Here is an 18422-nt window from a genome sequence, read left to right on the forward strand (position 1 = left end):
AAACTAAGTCAGACCATTAGTCTACCAAAGTCAATATTGTTTACTTAGCCTGGCAATCCCTCTCCAAGTCTCAGCCAAATGTCTTTCATATTACTTACTACCTGATCCTTTAAAGTGGAAATTGCAAGGATTGCACTTGGGAGCTTGTGCATGAATAGCAGATGCTGTATCTCTAAACTATGGCTTCATCCCAAATGGAAGTCTTTGTCATAAGCGCAGAAATGGTATGAATTTATCTAATCTTAAATGTTTATACTTGCAGGTGATATATGCTTTGAACACTAAAAATGATGAACATGAAACTGCTATCCAAGCCCTTAAGGATGCTCATGAAGAAGAAATCCAACAAATTATTGCAGAAACTCGAGAAAAGATACTACAGTACAAAAATAAAGTTTCTGAGGAAATGGATTTGAAAAGAAAGATTCAAGTTTTAGAAGAGTCATTGGAGGACCATAAAAAGATGAAGCATCAGGCCCTAACAGAATTTGAAGCTTATAAAGATAGAGTTGAGGATATGCAGCTTTGTGCAGAAGCCCAGCATGTCCAACGTGTAGTGACTATGTCACGGGAAGTGGAAGAGATTAGAAAAAAGTTTGAGGAGCGGTTACGAAGCTTTATACAGTTACAAGTACAGTTTGAGAAGGATAAGCGTTCAGCTCTTGATGAGTTGAAAGCTGCACATAGGCTTGAGGTTCAAGAACTTATGAAGACACATCAGTGTCAGAATGCTACTTTGAGTAAGGGACAAGAAAAACTGGAAGAGCTGCACAGACGGGATGTGGAAGAGTTGAATGCTAAAGTTGAAGATCTAAGACTGGAAAGGAAAAAGCTCATTGAGGACTACGAAAGCAAACTCAGCAAAGCTCAATCTTTCTATGAACATGAACTAGATACTATGAAGAGGTCCCAACTGTTTACAGCTGACAGCCTGAAAGCTTGCAAAGAAAAAGAAGTGGAACTAAGAAAAGAATTTCAAAGCCAAGAATCTATTTTACGGAAAAACCTGGGGAAACTAAAGACTGAATTGCAGATGGTGCAAGATGAAGCAGGCAGTCTACGAGAAAAGTGCCAGAAACTTCAAATAGCATTAAATACAGCGGAAAACAATGTACAGGTGAGAGTACCATTGTTAAATAAGTAATTCACTTAGAAATTTTAAAATGAAAAGTAGTGTTTAGTCAGTTACTATATTGATTACTTAAGAAGTTTCAAGTCCTTGCATCTAGCATTTAGTTGACATTTTTTTCCCTTCCTTTGGTGGGTTCCATGTAGGGATTTTGCCTTGTTTGCCAGTGTGATGTCCCTACTTTATTGATTTTTGTTTTGAGGTTCTCCATCTGAAGTCATGTTTATTTTTATCATTATTTGTGGCATTCCTGGGACTTTTCACTTTAGTTCCAGTGTAAGGTCTGTGGGCAAGGCCTCCATATGGAGGGAGCAGGACTGATGTCTGCCATTTCTGTGTGGAATATTGGCATGAGTGTCTGACTAGGATCTGAGAGTCACAGTTTTAAATTCCCACCCTACCATGGAAGCGTACTAGGTGAACTTCGGCAAGTTAGCCTAACCTATCTCCCAAAGTTGTCGTAAAGATAAAATGGAGGAGAGTACTTCTCTGGATCCCCACTGGGAGGAAAGGCAGAATAAAAAGGAAATAAATAACATGGTGAAGCTAAGCTTTGGTTTTTTCTCCCTTCCTTCAGCACTTAGGACTTTTTGGGAGGGCTCACAGCTGAACCATGGTGTTCCTTTAACTATGGCTCTGCTATGAAAGGAAAAGGGGCAGATTGCATGGCAGAGGTAGGTGCATTATTGTAATTTCCTCAGTGCTTCCGAGCTGACGTGAATTACAAAAAGTAGGAACAGGCTGATGGAGACATGGACAGCAGTCAGTGAGTGAGCATGTGGACAGAGCTGTGAGAATGCCATCCCCACTGCCTGCAAACTGCTCATGTCTAGTTCAACAGCAGACAATGTTTGCAGTTTTTGTTGCTTTGTTGATGAACCACGTCTTAAAAGCGGAACCTCAAAACAGTTCATTATGTCCTATGCAAAGAGCTTCTCTGTAGGAAACAGCATGAAAAAATATTTGTATCATATGGGCGGTTTATAAACATTTTAGTACACACACAGTTGGTATTCCTAGGGGAAGCAAGTGTAAAGGCTTTGGGTTTGTTGCTGCAAGCTAAGTTTTGTGGTGAACAAGAACATGGAGATTGCTAGGGTAGGAGTTGTAAGTAAATAACAAAGATGTTTTTATTTACAGGTTTATTTATTTATTTATAATTAGATTTCTACCCTGCCACTCCCAGACAAGCTGGTTTGTGGCGGCTCAGAACATAGATTCAGATTCAGAGTACCTTTATTAAAAACATAGTAAACATAGTAAAAGCATAAAATCCCTCTCCTTTGCTGTTTCCAATTCTCCCACCCCCGCTCATTCAAGAAAAGAAAGAGAGAGACCCCTGCACTTGGTCCCTTTCCCAATCGAGTGAAGACTTTCTATTTCAATTGGGGGGGGGGGGGAATAGAGGAAGACCCAAGTTCAAATTGATCTGAATTCAGCAGGATACACAATGGAATAAACCAAGTCAGTGCAGAATCAGCCCTGTTATTAGCCCAGAAAGCACTACCCCCAAGCCCATTGTTTAGGAAGCTATGCTGCTCAAGAAAAAATCAGTGTGAATTAAACTGCGTCTGAGCTGACATGTCATAATAGCAAATGGAGAGGGATTTGGGTTATCTTTCCATTTAACGTTGGAATTATTATTAAGCTGTTAGCTCAGAATGGAAACCAAATAGACTTTGTGGCTAATTAGAGCAACTGGAAAGCAAATGAGATCTTCTAATTGCCCAAAGTCACAGAAGGTCTGCAAATAATAACAGAATTAGCAAATGAACACACACTAATGGGGGAAAAATAACACAATTTGAGATCTTGGGGAGGGGAGTAGGGAGAAAGCTTTTATATGAAGAGTTGTACTGAACAAGCAATGCTGATAAACATTTGTCCTCATTTTTCATCAGTATCTTGAAACAACCTGGAAGGTTCTAATCCTTTAATACCTGGAATAGCTAACTGGAGATGGGTAGAATGCAGCCCACAAGCTGGTTCGGCTCCCTGCTCAGCATCTGCCACTCTAGGAGAGCTGAGAGGAAGTACATGACTAAATTGACAGACGATATGAAGATGACTGTTGGCAATTTTACATTAAAAAATTAAAACATTTATTACACGTATTTCTCCTTTTTGACTAGGGGCATACAAAGAAAAAAAACAGTATTTTTCGAGTTTGGGTATACTGAACCCGAAAAATATCAGTATTTCTGAATTCAGAAAAGGTAAAATTGTATATTGTATGTGCATAATATGACACTGATTTGCATGTAATGAGAGGCTGGAGGCTGAGAGAACGACGTTGCCACAAGACATAGGGGTTGCAGTGAGAAGCAGGAATTGTGTGAAGTTATCTCCCCTCCCTTATCTGACATCATAGGAAGAAAGGCAAAGAAGACTTTTGTTCAAATAATCTTTCCAAGAGAGATAGGGGCCACAGTGATTGTACTGCCTCTCACTGACATGTGACATTTAGTCCACCAGGTTCCCATGACCCCATCATCTGCTTTTGGGGGATTAATGGGAAGGGTTGTTAGCCAATGGCTGGTACCTGGCATGACATGGGGGCAGGAAAATGGGGAGTACTGTTGGTACAATGGTGTGACATAACTTGTGGGGGAAAACTGGAAGTGACATTATACCACTCTAGAAATCACTGGAAACTCAACTGTAGAGTGTCCAACAACTCCAAGAATGGCATGATGTCAGTTCTTGGTTTTCGTCAGAAGTGATGTCATGTCGACAGTTATTTTTAAATTAATTTTTCTCTTGTCGTCATAGCGTCATAGTGTCGTCATAGCGGGAGACCTGGCAACCCTACTGCAGTGAGGGAGAAGGGAGGGTGATACTCATAGTTCATAGGACCAAATCTAATGTGCTATACAGTATGTTTATTTGGAGTAGAATATCTGCAATCCTTTCTTTTAAAAGAGTAGAAACATAGATGTGAGTTAATCAGATTTGTATGCAACAGCTGTGCAAAAGCTTGTGGAAATTAAAGCACTGCAAAAAAAGTTCAAGCAAGGAGGTGATTAACTGTCTTTGTTTGATAAATTGAGTAATCTTCAGTGCTCTAATGCTATTTGAATTGATAAATTTAATTTATACTTGCTCAGTTTGTCTGATTTTGTCTAACATAATGTGATTTTGTAGGCTCTTCAAAAACAGCTAGATGATGTCAAAGAAGAGGAGATGTCTTTGTTAAGTAAACACAAGGAGGTTGAAAGTGAGCTAGCTGCTGCTAGGGAACGTTTACAGCAACAAGCCACAGATCTTGTACTAAAAGCCAGTATGTATGATTTCTTTGTGCTAATATGTAATCTGCATGAAGTATTTATTCAGTGACAATTTTATACTTTTTCTATTTTTAAAATCTTAATTTTGTTTTTCAGTCTCTTTCCATTGTTTAGTGTAATATCATTTTATGACCCAAAATAACAAACTGTTGAAAAATTGGAAGATAGGAATAATCTCAGGTGCAAAACTGGATACATAGTCACCATGGCAGTACAATGCTATAGGATTCTCCTGCAAATACTTTTGAGTGAATCCTAGAATGTTGCCCTGACAGGATGACATCACCTCCAGTTTTATGCCAGAAGTGCAGAAAAGATTGTCACATTATTTCATCACTAGCTTTTCAAGTAGTGACAGAAAACAGGGAGCCAAGGGCAGGAGGTCTCCCACTATAACAGGAGACCTGCCCCTCCCATTTGAACTAAAAGCTCATAGTGTAACACATTTTTTATCTTTATTTTGAAAATGTTCCAGTATTTGCATGAAATATAGGGTGAAAAGTATGTCGAATAGGCAAGAATGTACACTGAAAGAATTTATCCAAACCACTCTAGAAGTAGTAATTATGCTGCACTGACATCTATATAAGTAGCCAGAGTTTAGAGGCCTTATTGCAAATGTTTAGCTATTTATTTATTATTTTATTTATTTTAGATGATTATACCGCCCTTTCATATGGCTCTGGGTGATTTACATATAACATCATGGGGTAATTAGATAGAACAGTGCAACAAATATAATGATCATAACATAACATGTCAACCACAGGAACAGGAACATTGACACAGCTTTGGATTGGTCACATTCTTCGGTCATGGCAGGGGGTGTCTGGGGGGGCCAGGGGGTGTTTGGGGGCTGGTTGGACTCAAACAAATGCCTGCTGGAGGTCTGTTCCAAACACTGGTGAATCCTGGGTAGGTCATATGCTTGCTAGTGCACATATACATCCATCTATGCATGATATGCTTGTTTCCCATGAAATTTCTACCATATTTAATAAGCAGAAATCAGGTGTATAACATATATTGATGTACTTACATGTTTGTATCACACTTCACAGTACAGTACATGAAACTTCCTGAAAATCCTGTCCTTAGGACATAAAAATGTTAGAAGTTTTAAACAGTTCAATCCAGAATTTTGAAATAAATATAATCTGAAATAAACCTTACCAAACCAGATGATGCCTTAATTGTGCATCTGAGGACTCAAATGGAAAGCTAAATCAGAATTTCTTAGTTGCTCTCATGAGAGTGGTTATATATAAATATATATATATCCTTATCCATTGTTGTTCCTCTATATATTTCTGAAACAGCCTAGGGGGTGGGACGTGACCGGCTGTCAAAGTTAGAATAGGGCCAATCAGGGTGCAGCCAGCTTTGCCCTGATTGGCCCTGCCCCTGTGGCTACCGCCATCCGTCCTTGGACTCTAGCCTCTTTGCTCTCAGACACCTCAGTGCCTGGAGCCAGCAGTAGGTAAGGGGAGAGGGCCCTGGCCAAAGGATCATGGTGGAGGCCTTGCTAATGAAGGCCTCTTGGCCTGCTAAACTGGGCCTGCTGACGAGGGCCTCCTGGCCTGCTGACTGCCTGCTAAGGAATTCTGTCCCAGGCCTCCTAACGAGCTGCCCAGCCCCTGCCCGCCCCACTTGATCTGGCTGCGAGCTGCCGCCTTCAGCCACCTTAAGCTGCCTGGCCAGGGGAGGGGGCCCTTTCAAGACCTGTTATTAGGAACGGGCTTTGAAGCTAGTATGTATATAAATATGTCTTCCACTGATAGTTGCCAACATTGGAGATCTCCTGAAATTAGAACTGATCTCCAGATGATACCATGTCCTCTGGATAAAGCAAGTTCAGGGAAGGTGGGCTCTATGGCATAGTATCTTACTAAGGTTCCCCCTTTCCCTAAATCCCACCGTCTCTAGACTCCACCTCCAAATATCCAGGAATTTTCTAACCCTTGGTTGGCAATCCTTTCTAGTGACAGGGCAGAATAACTATACATTCTTGAAGATGGCATCAAGCTTATCATGAATTCTGATGCAGCAGTTTCATGATAGACTCTCCCTTTGAACTTCATTTGTTGGAACATGTTATGTTTTTACCAGCAACACCGTGTCCTATGAGGCTGAAATGTTCCTTGAATCCATTCTGATCATTACCACTTTACAGAAACCATTTTCCTCAGCAATTACAGATATTACACAGCTTGGCAAAACTAGGGAACTTGCACTGTTACTGTTATTGTGAATAATCTCCGATTACATTTAGATCTTATACAAGCACATGTCACCCTATCCTGTATGGGGTCACAGACAGAGGGTAGCGATAGGAGAGAATTTAACCAGCACCACTCACATGTGGAGTCCCGCAAGGAGCAGTCCCCTCTCCTATCTTATTTAACATCTTTATGTGCCCTTTGGCTCAGCTGGTGTGGAGATTTGGGCTGGGTTGCTACCAATATGCGGATGACACCCAGCTCTTCATCCTGGTGGATGACCGCCCTGACTCTCCCACAGAACCCTTAGCCAGATGTCTGGAAGCAGTGACTAAATGGATCAAGCAGATTCGTCTGAAGCTCTACGCTGCAAAGATGGAGGTCCTGTGGTTGGGTAGGAGGAAGCGTGTCTGCCCCCCCTGGACAGTGTGCAGCTCTCAGCAACACACTCCACCAGGAACCTGGGTATGATCCTGGATGCTTCCCTTACGATGGAAGCCCAGATCACAAAGGTAGCACAGCTGGGCAATTTACCACCTCCGGCATGCCAAGCTACTAGCACCCAACCTGGACCCAGAGCACCTAGCCATAGTGATCCATGTGACGGTCACCTCTAGACTGGACTTCTGCAACTCACTCTATGCAGGCCTACCCTTATCCTTGATCCAGAAACTACAACTGGTGCAGAATGCTGCGGCTAGGATTCTCACTAAAACATCATGGAGATCCCACATTCAGCCGGTACTCCAACAACTTGGCTGGCTCCCAGTTGAGTTCCGGATTAAGTTTAAGGTTTTGATAATCACCTTTAAGGCCATACATGGTTTGGGCCCAGTGTATTTGAGGGACTGCCGATTGGCGAAGTGCCTGCCGATTGGCCTCTCCAATTTCCGCCCTGCTGCGCGGTTCACAGTTGCTCCCTGGCCGGCAGCCTGACGTGGCGAGAGGCGCAAAGCACCTCCGACACATCAGGCTGCCGGCAAAGGAGCCGCTGGCAGCCGCCCTGCGCGAAGTGCCTCTCGCCGCCAGGGAGCCCTCGCCAGCCGCGCTGCGCGCCGCTGCCAGCGGCTCCCTTGCCTAGCGCCCACTGTATTGTGAGTACAGTGGGCTTGATTACTAGTAGTAATATAATCACACTTCTGGAAATAAGTTGGCTATTGAATAATTAGGGGTGGAGAGAGCAGACTACTAAATTGCTTAAATATCTTATATTGTAATAGTTAAGTTTAGCTCAATCTGCAAATATCTAAATCCACACTGACTGCAAGCCAATATTTCTGCAAATTTGGGGACCCTCCCCCCGTTTTGCAGAAAATCAGAAAGTTTAAGACATTTGAGGAGTTTATATCCCCCCTGAAATACAATAGCATTCTCTAAGTGTGATTCAAGAGGATAGCCATGTTGGTCTGAAGTATCAGAACAAATTTAGAGTCCAGTGGCACCTTTATGACCAAGGTATGTATCTGAGGAAGTGTGCATGCACATGGAAGTTCATACCTTGAATAAAACTTTGTTTATCTAAGTGTGTATAGACAACATATTTCCCCTGATTCTGAAGAGACTCTGTAGAGTCTGAGGGCCACTCTGGACCCAGCCATGGAGATGGTAGAATCCAGGAATCACTCCAAATCTGGCAGCGGTAGAGGCTAGGAGCTGCTCCAGGCTCAGCAACAGCATTCTGCTGGCCCTGGAAGCTCTGCCAATTGACACAGTGGCTCCTGGGAGTCTTGTTGCTGAGGCTGTCAGAGCACAGGCAGCACCAGAAAGAGGAGGAGTTTTCTGTGGGAAAAGAATAGGGGAATACTGACAGAGGAGTAGAGGGAGAACATTGTTAGAGAAAGGGAGCAGGGAGAAATATAGGGGAGAAGATTGACAGAGGAGGAGAGAAAGAGAAGCAAGATTGACAGAGAAGGGGGAGGGTGAGAAAGTAGAGCAGGAAGACTGACATAATGGAAAGGGAAGAGAGGGGGGAATATTGACAGAAAATAGATGAGAGTGAGAAAGAGAGGAGGGAAGATTATCAAATAAGGGGAGAAGGAAGAAAGCAAAGGTGGAGGGATGAGATGCACCCTCCCTACAAGTTTCTTGCAGATCCTTGTTTGTAAAAGTACTGAGTGATGTTGATTGTTCTCTAATGTAATATTAATTTCTGTAATATCAGAAAATGTGCTTTTTAACAGTAAGCATAACATTACATGATTGTATGCATTGGATTAGGCTTTTTTATAAATTCAAGATGTTTAAATAATACTTGGACCATGTGAGATCATTCTAACTCAGAAGGTACAAGAATTCCAAGATTCTAAATTAGTGTTTTATTTTTGCAGGTCACATTGGAATGCTTCAAGCTACTCAGATGACCCAGGAAGTGACAATAAGGGATTTAGAATCTGAAAAATCCAGATTAAGGGAGAAGCTTTCTCAGCTGGAAGAAGAAAGAAATCTATTGCAAAGCAAAACACAAAGTCTAGATGAAAGACAAAGGCAGCAAATTCTTGCATTGGAGAAGGTGAATGTCCTTCCCCTGCCCCAAGCCAGTTGTAGTTTCTAACTGTTACTATGGTTGTATGCAGATGTCACAAAAACTCAGAGATGTCTGTGATAAGCAAAAACCTGATTTCTTCCTTTAGTCTTCTCCTCTCATGCAGAATCAGCATTTAAGTGTTCTGGGTTTTCGTTCATCAAACTACTATTTGTTATGTTGTCTGCATTTAGGTACTTCATCAAATTGGGGTTGTTTCTTGACTATAAACAGGGATTTTAAACAAAGATTAAATCCCATCTTAGAATCAGTTTGTACTCAGTCTAAATTTGTTGAATCACCTAAATTAGGATGTTCCAACAAATTATGTTTAAAGGTTCCTTAAATCAGGAAATCTTCATTCTTAGCTCCATTTATTAAGGAAGGGAAGGAACATACAAACTAAGCTGTATACTAAGCTGTAACATTGCTTTTCACTCAGTGTCTCTACAGCCATCTACAACTTTTGTTCCACAGGCTTAGGGTTACAGCTTGGTCAGGCAGTCACAGTCTACCTTCCATTGTGTCTCTTTTAAAACAGAGAGAGAGCCAGCAGTCCTCTCTCTAACTCACAGAGACACCACTAGACAGGGTAGCCCAGTCACCTTTAACTATCACTCCTCACTTAAGACACTGTACAGCGCTCGATCCCTATCAGTCTGGCTTTTGCCCTGGCCACGGGATGGAGACAGTGCTGGTCGCCTTGTTGGATGATATCTTTCGCCAGCTGGATTGAGGCAGGTCAGCTGTGCTAGTTCTATTAGATCTGTTGGTCGCGTTTGATATGGTTGATCATGAACTGCTAGCTCACCGCCTCACCGGGACAGGGATACGGGGCACAGTGTTAAGATAGATACGCTCCTTTCTCCTTAACTGGACCCAGAGGGTAGCAGTGGGGAATGAGTTCTCGCGCACCTACAGACTCCCTTGTGGGGTCTCTCAGGGTGCAGTCCTCTCCTCTATGTTATTCAACATCTTTATGCTCCCTCTGGCCCAGCTGGTACGTGATTTTGGGCTGAGTTGTCATTAGTATGCAGATGACACCAAGTTCTAGCTCTTCATAGATGGCTGCCCGGGCTCCCCTCCCTCCCAGAACCATTTGCCAGATGTTTGAAAGCAGTGACCGAATGGTTTGAGCAGAGCCGCCTGAAACTCAACCCCTCCAAGATGGAGGTACTGTGGCTGGGAGGTAGGGAACAGGAAGAGCGACTACCCTTCCTGGCAGGGATGTAACTCACGACCGCGTCCCAGGTCAGGAATTTAGGTGTGACCATTGATACCTCCCTAACTATGGAGGCCTAGGTCAAGAAGGTAGCCGGCCAGGCATTTTATCATCTTCGCCAAGCCCAGCTACTAGCACCCTACCTGTCCCCCGAACACCTGGCCACAGTGATCCATGCAACGGTCACCTCCAGAATAGATTTCTGTGACTCGCTCTATGCGGGCTTGCCTTTGTCCCTGACCTGAAGATTCCAGCTGGTACAGAATGCAGCTGCTAGAGTCCTCACTGGAACACATGTAGGACCCATATCCAGCTTTTTTGTTCGGGACCATGAAGAGAAGGGTCTTAAGCCTTCCCTCCCTCTTGCTTTGTTTTCTAGATCTGAATGAGCCTCACAGACTTACTATTTGTCCCACTTAGTAAGCTTTTGAATAGCTATCTACATTTTCTTCAGCAGGCAAATGGCTGCTACCCCATGGCTACTTCGTAACTGGAAAAGATAGAAGCTGAAGTACGTTTTCCTTGTGTGCTAGTCTTGATCAAAATTGGGCCCTGGCCTGCCAGGGTAATTCAGTTCCCAGCTGAGCCCTCTGAGCATGGCTGTTAAAGTGCACATGGGGGACATGTGAATGAGACCTAGGGCCACAATAATTCCTCAGATAATACATGGTTCAAGTATATATGAGTTTTGGGAATGTGCCTAATTTTGAAATACTTCTGTTTTTCTGCATTAATAGAAAGTGAATGAAGCAAGGGAAACCCAAAGAGAATATTATGAGAAGGAGCTGATAAAATTGCAAGCCAGACTAGAAGGAGAAGCTGCACAGCTAAATGAGGCTCATTCTAAGACCTTGGAGGAGTTGGCATGGAAACATCATAATGCTCTTGAGGCAGCACATAGCAATACGAACAAAGAAAAAAAGAAACTGCAAATGGTAAGTGATTCATAATGTGAGTGTTTCTATATTTGCTTTGTAAAGAAATTGTGAGTAAAGTTTAACATATTGCAACTGTTCCAAACCTTTTCAGTAATATGATTGACAAAATCTTTACCCACTCAAATTATTTCATGTAAAAAACACCGTCTAACCTTTTCAACATAGGGAATAAGGCCCAGGCTGGTGCTTATCTGGCAGTGGGGCTTGATATCCCCGTGTTCCTTTATTTTGTTCTGTTGATGGTGGACAGATAGAAGGAATTGGCATTCTCATCTTTTAAGAATACTATCTAGAACATTCCATTTTCTAGTTTTTGTATCTTTCCAAGGGGAATTTGGAAAACTAGCACATAAGACTGTGGGTTAGATACGCTACCAGTGCTGAAAGACTCATTAAACTGAAAAGCTATCATATTTTTGGCCATATAAGTTACATAGGCATATGATCTTTTCATGGAGCACCAGCTTTCCGAATCATTGGGATATGTGTGCAGACTGCTAGGTCAAAAGATCCTGATTAATGTTCTGACTGCTGCTTCCATTGGTTAGACATGTGAGCGCATTTTCCACACATAAAAAATTGTAACAATCAACCTTTTTTTGTTTTTTCCAGCGCAGTCCTGTGTAAAGTTATTTCTGGGTACGCCCACTGAAATCAGTGGTTATAAAATTAACTGTTCTGTTTGTTTTCTTTAGGAAGAGATTTTGTTGCTATGTTATGTTGTTGTTGTTGTTGTTGTTGTTGTTGTTGTTAGGTGTGAAGTCGTGTCCGACCCATTGCGACCCCATGGACAATGATCCTCCAGGCCTTCCTGTCCTCTACCATTCCCCGGAGTCCATTTAAGTTTCCACCTACTGCTTCAGTGACTCCATCCAGCCACTTCATTCTCTGTCGTCCCCTTTTTCTTTTGCCCTCAATCACTCCCAGCATTAGGCTCTTCTCCAGGGAGTCCTTCCTTCTCATGAGGTGGCCAAAGTATTTGAGTTTCATCTTCAGGATCTGGCCTTCTAAGGAGCAGGCAGGGTTGATCTCCTCTAGGACTGACCGGTTTGTTCACCTTGCAGTCCAAGGGACTCGCAAGAGTCTTCTCCAACACCAGTAGTTCAAAAGTCTCAATTCTTTGACGCTCGGCCTTCCTTATGGTCCAACTTTCACAGCCATACATTGCAACTGGGAATACCATAGCCTTGACTAAATGCACTTTTGTTGGCAGGGTGATGTCTCTGCTTTTTAGGATGCTGTCTTGATTTGCCATAGCTTTCTTCCCCAGGAGAAAGCGTCTTAATTTCTTTGCTGCAGTCCCCATCTTCAGTGATCATGGAGCCCAGGAAAATAAAATCTGTCACTATCTCCATTTCTTCCCCATCTATTTGCCAGGAATTGAGAGGGCCGGATGCCATGATCTTTGTTTTCTTGATGTTGAGTTTCAAGCCAACATTTGCACTCTCCTCCTTCACCCGCATCAACAGGCTCTTTAGCTCCTCTTCGATTTCTGCCATTAGAGTGGTATCATCTGCATATCCGAGGTTGTTGATATTTCTCCCTGCAATCTTCATCCCAATTTGTGACTCATCTAACCCCGCCTTTCTCATGATGACGCATACAAGTTAAATAGGCAAGGTGACAGTATATAGCCTTGCCGAACTCCTTTATCAATTTTGAACTAATCAGTGATTCCATGCTCAGTTCTCACTGTTGCTTCTTGACCTGCATATAGGTTTCTTAAGAGACAAATAAGATGCTCTGGTATTCCCATCTCTTTAAGAACTTGCCACAATTTGGTGTGCTCCACACATTCCAAGGCTTTAGCATAGTCAATGAAGCAGAAGTAGATGTTCTTCTGGAACTCCCTAGCTTTCTCCATGATCCAGCATATGTTGGCAATTTGATCTCTAGTTCCTCTGCCTCTTCGAAATCCTGCATGTACTTCTGGAAGTTCTCGGTCCACATATTGCTGGAGCCTAGCTTGTAGGATTTTGAGCATAACTTTGCTAGCATGAGAAATGAGTGCAATGGTGCGGTAGTTTGAACATTCTTTGGCATTGCCCTTCTTTGGGATTGGAATGTAAACTGACCTTTTCCAATCCTGTGGCTATTGTTGAGTTCTCCAAATTTGCTGGCATATTGAGTGTAGCACTTTTACGGCATCGTCTTTTAAGATTTTGAATAGTTCAACTGGAATGCTGTCACCTCCACTAGCTTTATTGTTGCTCAGACTTCCTAAGGCCCATTTGACTTCACATTCCAGGATGTCTGGCTCCAGGTCAGTAACTACCCCATCGTGGTTATCAGGGCTGTTAAGCTCGCTCTTGTATAGCTCCTCTGTATAATTTTGCCACTTTTAAAAAATCTCTTCTGCTTCTGTGAGGTCCCTACCATTTTGGTCCCTTATCATACCCATCTTTTTATGAAATGTTCTGAAATGCTATGTTATAGGCTGTCTAAATATTTTAGACTTGGATGGCAGGTAAGCATAATTCTTCTGCCTTTCAACCCAAAGGCTAATACATGAGTTGTAGATATGGCCAGGCTATGTGCTCATAGACGTTATTTTTGTACTGTTTCTGTTTAGCACGTGCATCAATATTTTTTTTATTTGTGATGACCCTAATAATTGACATGCAACATTTTGTTAAATGTTATAAATCTGCTTTCCTGACCAGTATAGTCCAGTCTAACCCACTCTCATCAGATCTTGGAATACAAGCATGGTTGGCCCTGATTAGTATTTGGATGAGAGGCTATCGAGGAATATCTTAGTCACTATTCAGGGGCACGCAATGGCAAGTAATCTCTTGTCATAAACCCTGTGTGGCCTGAGGGCAATCAATCAATAATGCTAGTTATTCTGTCAGTTGTGATATTGTGCTCAGATACTAGATATGGGGAAAGAGAGCTGACATTTAGAGCACTGACTAATTATATGAAAACAAGAAGCCTTTTCACTTATTTTATGAATAAGTAACATGCACAAATACAACAGTCAGGGCCTGCAAGCAACATACTAAAATTCTTTGTATTACCAGTACCAATAACACCCTGCTGTCAATATATTTGTACGGTTCTTTTATAAACATATGTTGTGCTGGGAGAAATCTGAACATAGGTCTCCTGAGCCCTAGTACTGTAACTACTGCACCATTCTGGCTTTTAAACTTCTAATACGAATATTGAATCAGCATGACATGTTCTGTTCTGTGTTTCATTTTCTTTAGGAGTTAGAGCAGCATTTTGAAAAAGAGAAGCTACATTTAGAAGATGAGAAAAATCAGCTTCGACAGCAGTTGGAAAACCTGAGGGAAGAACTGACAGCCAAGCTGACTGTATCCAATCAGGAGGCAAGAATCAACGTTGTCTTTTCAGCTAACTGTCATGTGCATTAGACCACGTTTAATCAATAACGATATTATTCTTTGTTGATGTTTTAGGTTTGCAAATTAAGCTTTGGTCAGTACTTTTCAGTTTAGAGTGAACAGTCTTAAAACTGTTTTTTTTAAACATATAATGTTTTATATTCACTAACAAAAGATATGGTAATGGCTACTAGCATAGGGTATCAGTGTGCCTTGTAATCAAATGCATTGTTTGCTAATTACTGGCCATAACTGTCTAGCATCTGTAGCTGGTAACTACATACTTCTTGTTTGAATAGCATTGAAAGCATGCCTTCAGAAGTAAGCCAAGACTTTCAGTATGAGGGTGAAAACATACACTGAAAAGTCCATGTTGTCTAAACCTGTATTTCATTCACACATTAGCACTCAGTCACAAGTAGACTTTTCTTTCACAGTTCAATATGTGAGTGCTTGTACTAGTGCAGTGGTAGTACACCATCCATTAGCATGTTGATGAAGCCATGGAGGCGTTACTCAGGCCAATCAGGGTTTTAAATGGACCAAGGCTTTTTAAAAGGTTGTTAAAAGTGGCAAACATATGTAGCAGATCTTTACTAACATTACAACTGTACTTTATTTATTTATGATTACATTTATATGCTGCTGCTTACAGACCTGCTGTCTCATAGTGGCTAACATCAATAAAACACAAAGTAAAAATAGTAAAATGGATCCATGTTACTAGGGGAAACTTCCGAGGGGGGCTAGATCTTTTGTTAGCCCAGCCCAGCCTTAACTAAAGGTCCAATGGTGTTTTCCCTTTTTGCTTTCAACAAAGTCCCACCATGCCATATTGCAAAATGTTTTTAAAACATCCTCTATTCATTGTTACTATTTTTTAAAATGTTATTCTTTAGTAAGACATAAATTTCCAGAATATTTTATTGTTAGCTACCTAATACAAATCTTTTTAGGAAAGAAAGAGAGAGATTTGTCTGGCAGGAGGTCCATGGAAATTGTGTATCAGCTACTTGATTTACTGTTCAGCTCTTTTGTCAGCCCTTAGTATTTACAAGTATTCATTAAATAATTGAGGTAACATTTCCCAAAGGTGATGGACTTTTAATGTTAAAATTTGTAAAATAACCTTTGTTGTTTTGTCTATAGAAATGCAGTATCTAGTTCATCTAGTTTGAACACTTTGGCCAAAAAAAAGAAAAGATTGTACATAGGTCCCATGTAAGACCTTGATTCAAATCAAATATCATAACAAAACAAATCATTTTGCTTGCTGTTAACATGAATTTATAGTAATAAAAGAATCAGCCTATCTATCAATTCATGACAGATATAACTCAGCAGGGAATAAAGCTAGGAAACTCAAATAAAATTAGAAGACTCAGTTTAAGGATGATTATGGGAGTTCAAGGACCATATTTCTGATGGGAATGGGAAGGCTGTTTTTCAAGCTCTGATGCTTGCTTTGGGTGCTATAAGACAAGGGCGGTGTTAGCCAAGGGAATCTACCCCAAGCTGAGAGGGCTCTGACTCCACCCTACCCTGACTGAGGAGGAAAGAAGTATATGCCATTTCCCACTCCCTTCCACTCTTGGGTAGTCAGAGGCAGTGGCAGCACCTGCTCCCTCCAGGGCCTAGACAGTAATTGGTTCAGCACTGGGCTGAGGCAGCAGTCCACTCATACTAGCCATGCACACCTAACTGCCTTGTATGGGTTGAGGGCCATTCCTTGCTTGAACCTGGGATAGCATCAGGGGCCAGTGATTCTGAATCTCCATCCTAGACTTTTGTCTGGGGCTCCAAAATCACTAAGACCCTAAGGTAGGACCTAACAGGATTACAAAATTGTGCTGGTAAAGTGATGTGCCATATGACATGGGCTGATTATGTCATATGCGTTAGTCATATGGCACTGGCTGGCCATGTGACAAGTGTTCCAATGCAGTATGGACATTCTAATTGCCCCTGCTTCTTTACTGCAATATTGGCACCTAAAGCAGCTATCAGAGCTCCTCATCATAATTTAAAAAAAAAAACTTTTTGTGTTGCGATGAGTTCAAACTGTTTGTCCTTTTTGCAGTATTGCTGAAGGACTGGGGTGATAAAGTGAGGAAAATTGTCCCCTTAATCTTCAGATTGTCCTCTGTAACAGTCTTTGTTATAAGATCTTGAACATCACTTTATTTGCAGGAGAAATGAATGCAGTGATTCAACAGTTGCTTCAGTCTTTTTTTGAAACTGGAATGTAGACTCAGTGTTTCCTTGAATAGACTCTACATTCACAAACTAGTTTCCAGAGCCCATCATGGAGTAGATAGTTCCTCTCTGCAACCCCAACTTCTAGAGCTGCTTGCTCAGACTTATCACTGGCTGAAACAAAATGTGCCGGAGAGCAATATTCTCATGACCTTCCTCAGATCCACAAAGACACAGTATAGAACAGTGACCCACACATGAGCATTAATAATCTTTGAACTCTGCCTACTGATTGCAAGTAGTAAAGGTATAAAAAATGCAAATAGGATTGAAAATTTTTAAATATTGTAGTGGAGGAAGTATAACCAAAGCCTACAATCTGATCCTGGGGCAGTGCTGCTGACATTGTAATAAAATTTGGTTTCATATCATTAATGGAGCTGCTACAAATGCACAACAGGGTTTGGGCAGGATCTGGCAATGACATCTGTTACTGCTGGTTCACTTTCCAGTTAAAGTAGAAGTGGTGTGAAAGTCCTCTACCTGAGCCCCTGGAGGGCTGATGCCAATCACAGTAGACAATGCTGACCCTCATGTAGCAGTGGTCTAATTCAGTATAAGGCAGCTTCATACATTTATATATGTACTGTAGCTATTGACAGTCCTCTCCCTTCTGTATAACTGTCTTTTAAAGCTTTTGGAGCTAAACAGTAAAAAAAAAAAAAAAAAGCTTTTGGGGGTTTTGTGTAGTTTTTTTTAACTATAATTACATGAATAGTATGCTTTGCATTCTTTTTACCAAAGCTATATGTAAACATAGTTTGATGCATCTGTATTCTAAAGGAGCCAAATAGTATTCAGAAACAAGTAAATAATCTTAAATCAGTTTAGGTTATGATGTCAGTTTTCTTTCCTTATTGTAGGTGTGTCGTCTACAAGATTTAGTAAGGAAAAGTGAACAAGGCCTTGGTACTGCGGAAGGACACATCTCCAGTCTCCAGGAAAACCAAGAAATACTACAGAAAGAACTAGAATTAACCAGGACAAGATTGAGGGAAGCAACAGATTCTCTGTATAATGTTGAGGTAATAACATACCTCCTTAGCATAGCTTAATTCCATCATCTTGTTCCAAGTGCTCAGAGGATCTTGGGTATATATCTAATCTGCACTCCAACATCATGACGAAGCTCTTCCACCAGGTTTTTGGTTGAGGCTGGAATCAGCGAATGAGTGCCAGCATTCCCCCCCCCCCCGGACCTAGTAAGTTAGATCTCCTCCCCACCCTCCCTGCCGCTCTGATAGCAGGGGTGGGAATAATGAGAGCTTCCGCCATGTTGGGATTGTTTTTAAAGTCTTTTAATGGGTATTTTAATGGGGATAAGACTATTGTCTTATCTAATAAATCTAATAAATAATGATGATGATGATGATGATGATGATGATGATGATAAACTGTAGCTATGAACGGTGGCTGGATCAAGTTCTTATTAGTTGTGACATTCAAATAAAAAGTCCAGCAAACTGCTGTTTGTTGGTTAGTAGCATGTCAAGTTTT

General features: G+C 41.5%; 1 protein-coding gene across 6 annotated transcripts in view; it reads left to right on the forward strand.

Moving 5' to 3' along the window:
* Positions 1–18422, forward strand: part of FAM184A (family with sequence similarity 184 member A) — an 80928-nt gene that overhangs the window by 23719 nt on the left and 38787 nt on the right. For all 6 annotated transcript variants that reach the window (XM_077300928.1, XM_077300911.1, XM_077300892.1 and 3 more), the window contains exons 2-7: positions 263–1117; positions 4274–4409; positions 8963–9144; positions 11116–11313; positions 14532–14654; positions 17789–17950. In XM_077300928.1, coding sequence (XP_077157043.1) covers positions 263–1117; positions 4274–4409; positions 8963–9144; positions 11116–11313; positions 14532–14654; positions 17789–17950 — 1656 coding nt within the window. The remainder of the gene's footprint in view (positions 1–262; positions 1118–4273; positions 4410–8962; positions 9145–11115; positions 11314–14531; positions 14655–17788; positions 17951–18422) is intronic.

Source organism: Paroedura picta, chromosome 1, assembly GCF_049243985.1.
Source record: "Paroedura picta isolate Pp20150507F chromosome 1, Ppicta_v3.0, whole genome shotgun sequence".
NCBI classification, from domain to species: Eukaryota; Metazoa; Chordata; class Lepidosauria; order Squamata; family Gekkonidae; genus Paroedura; species Paroedura picta.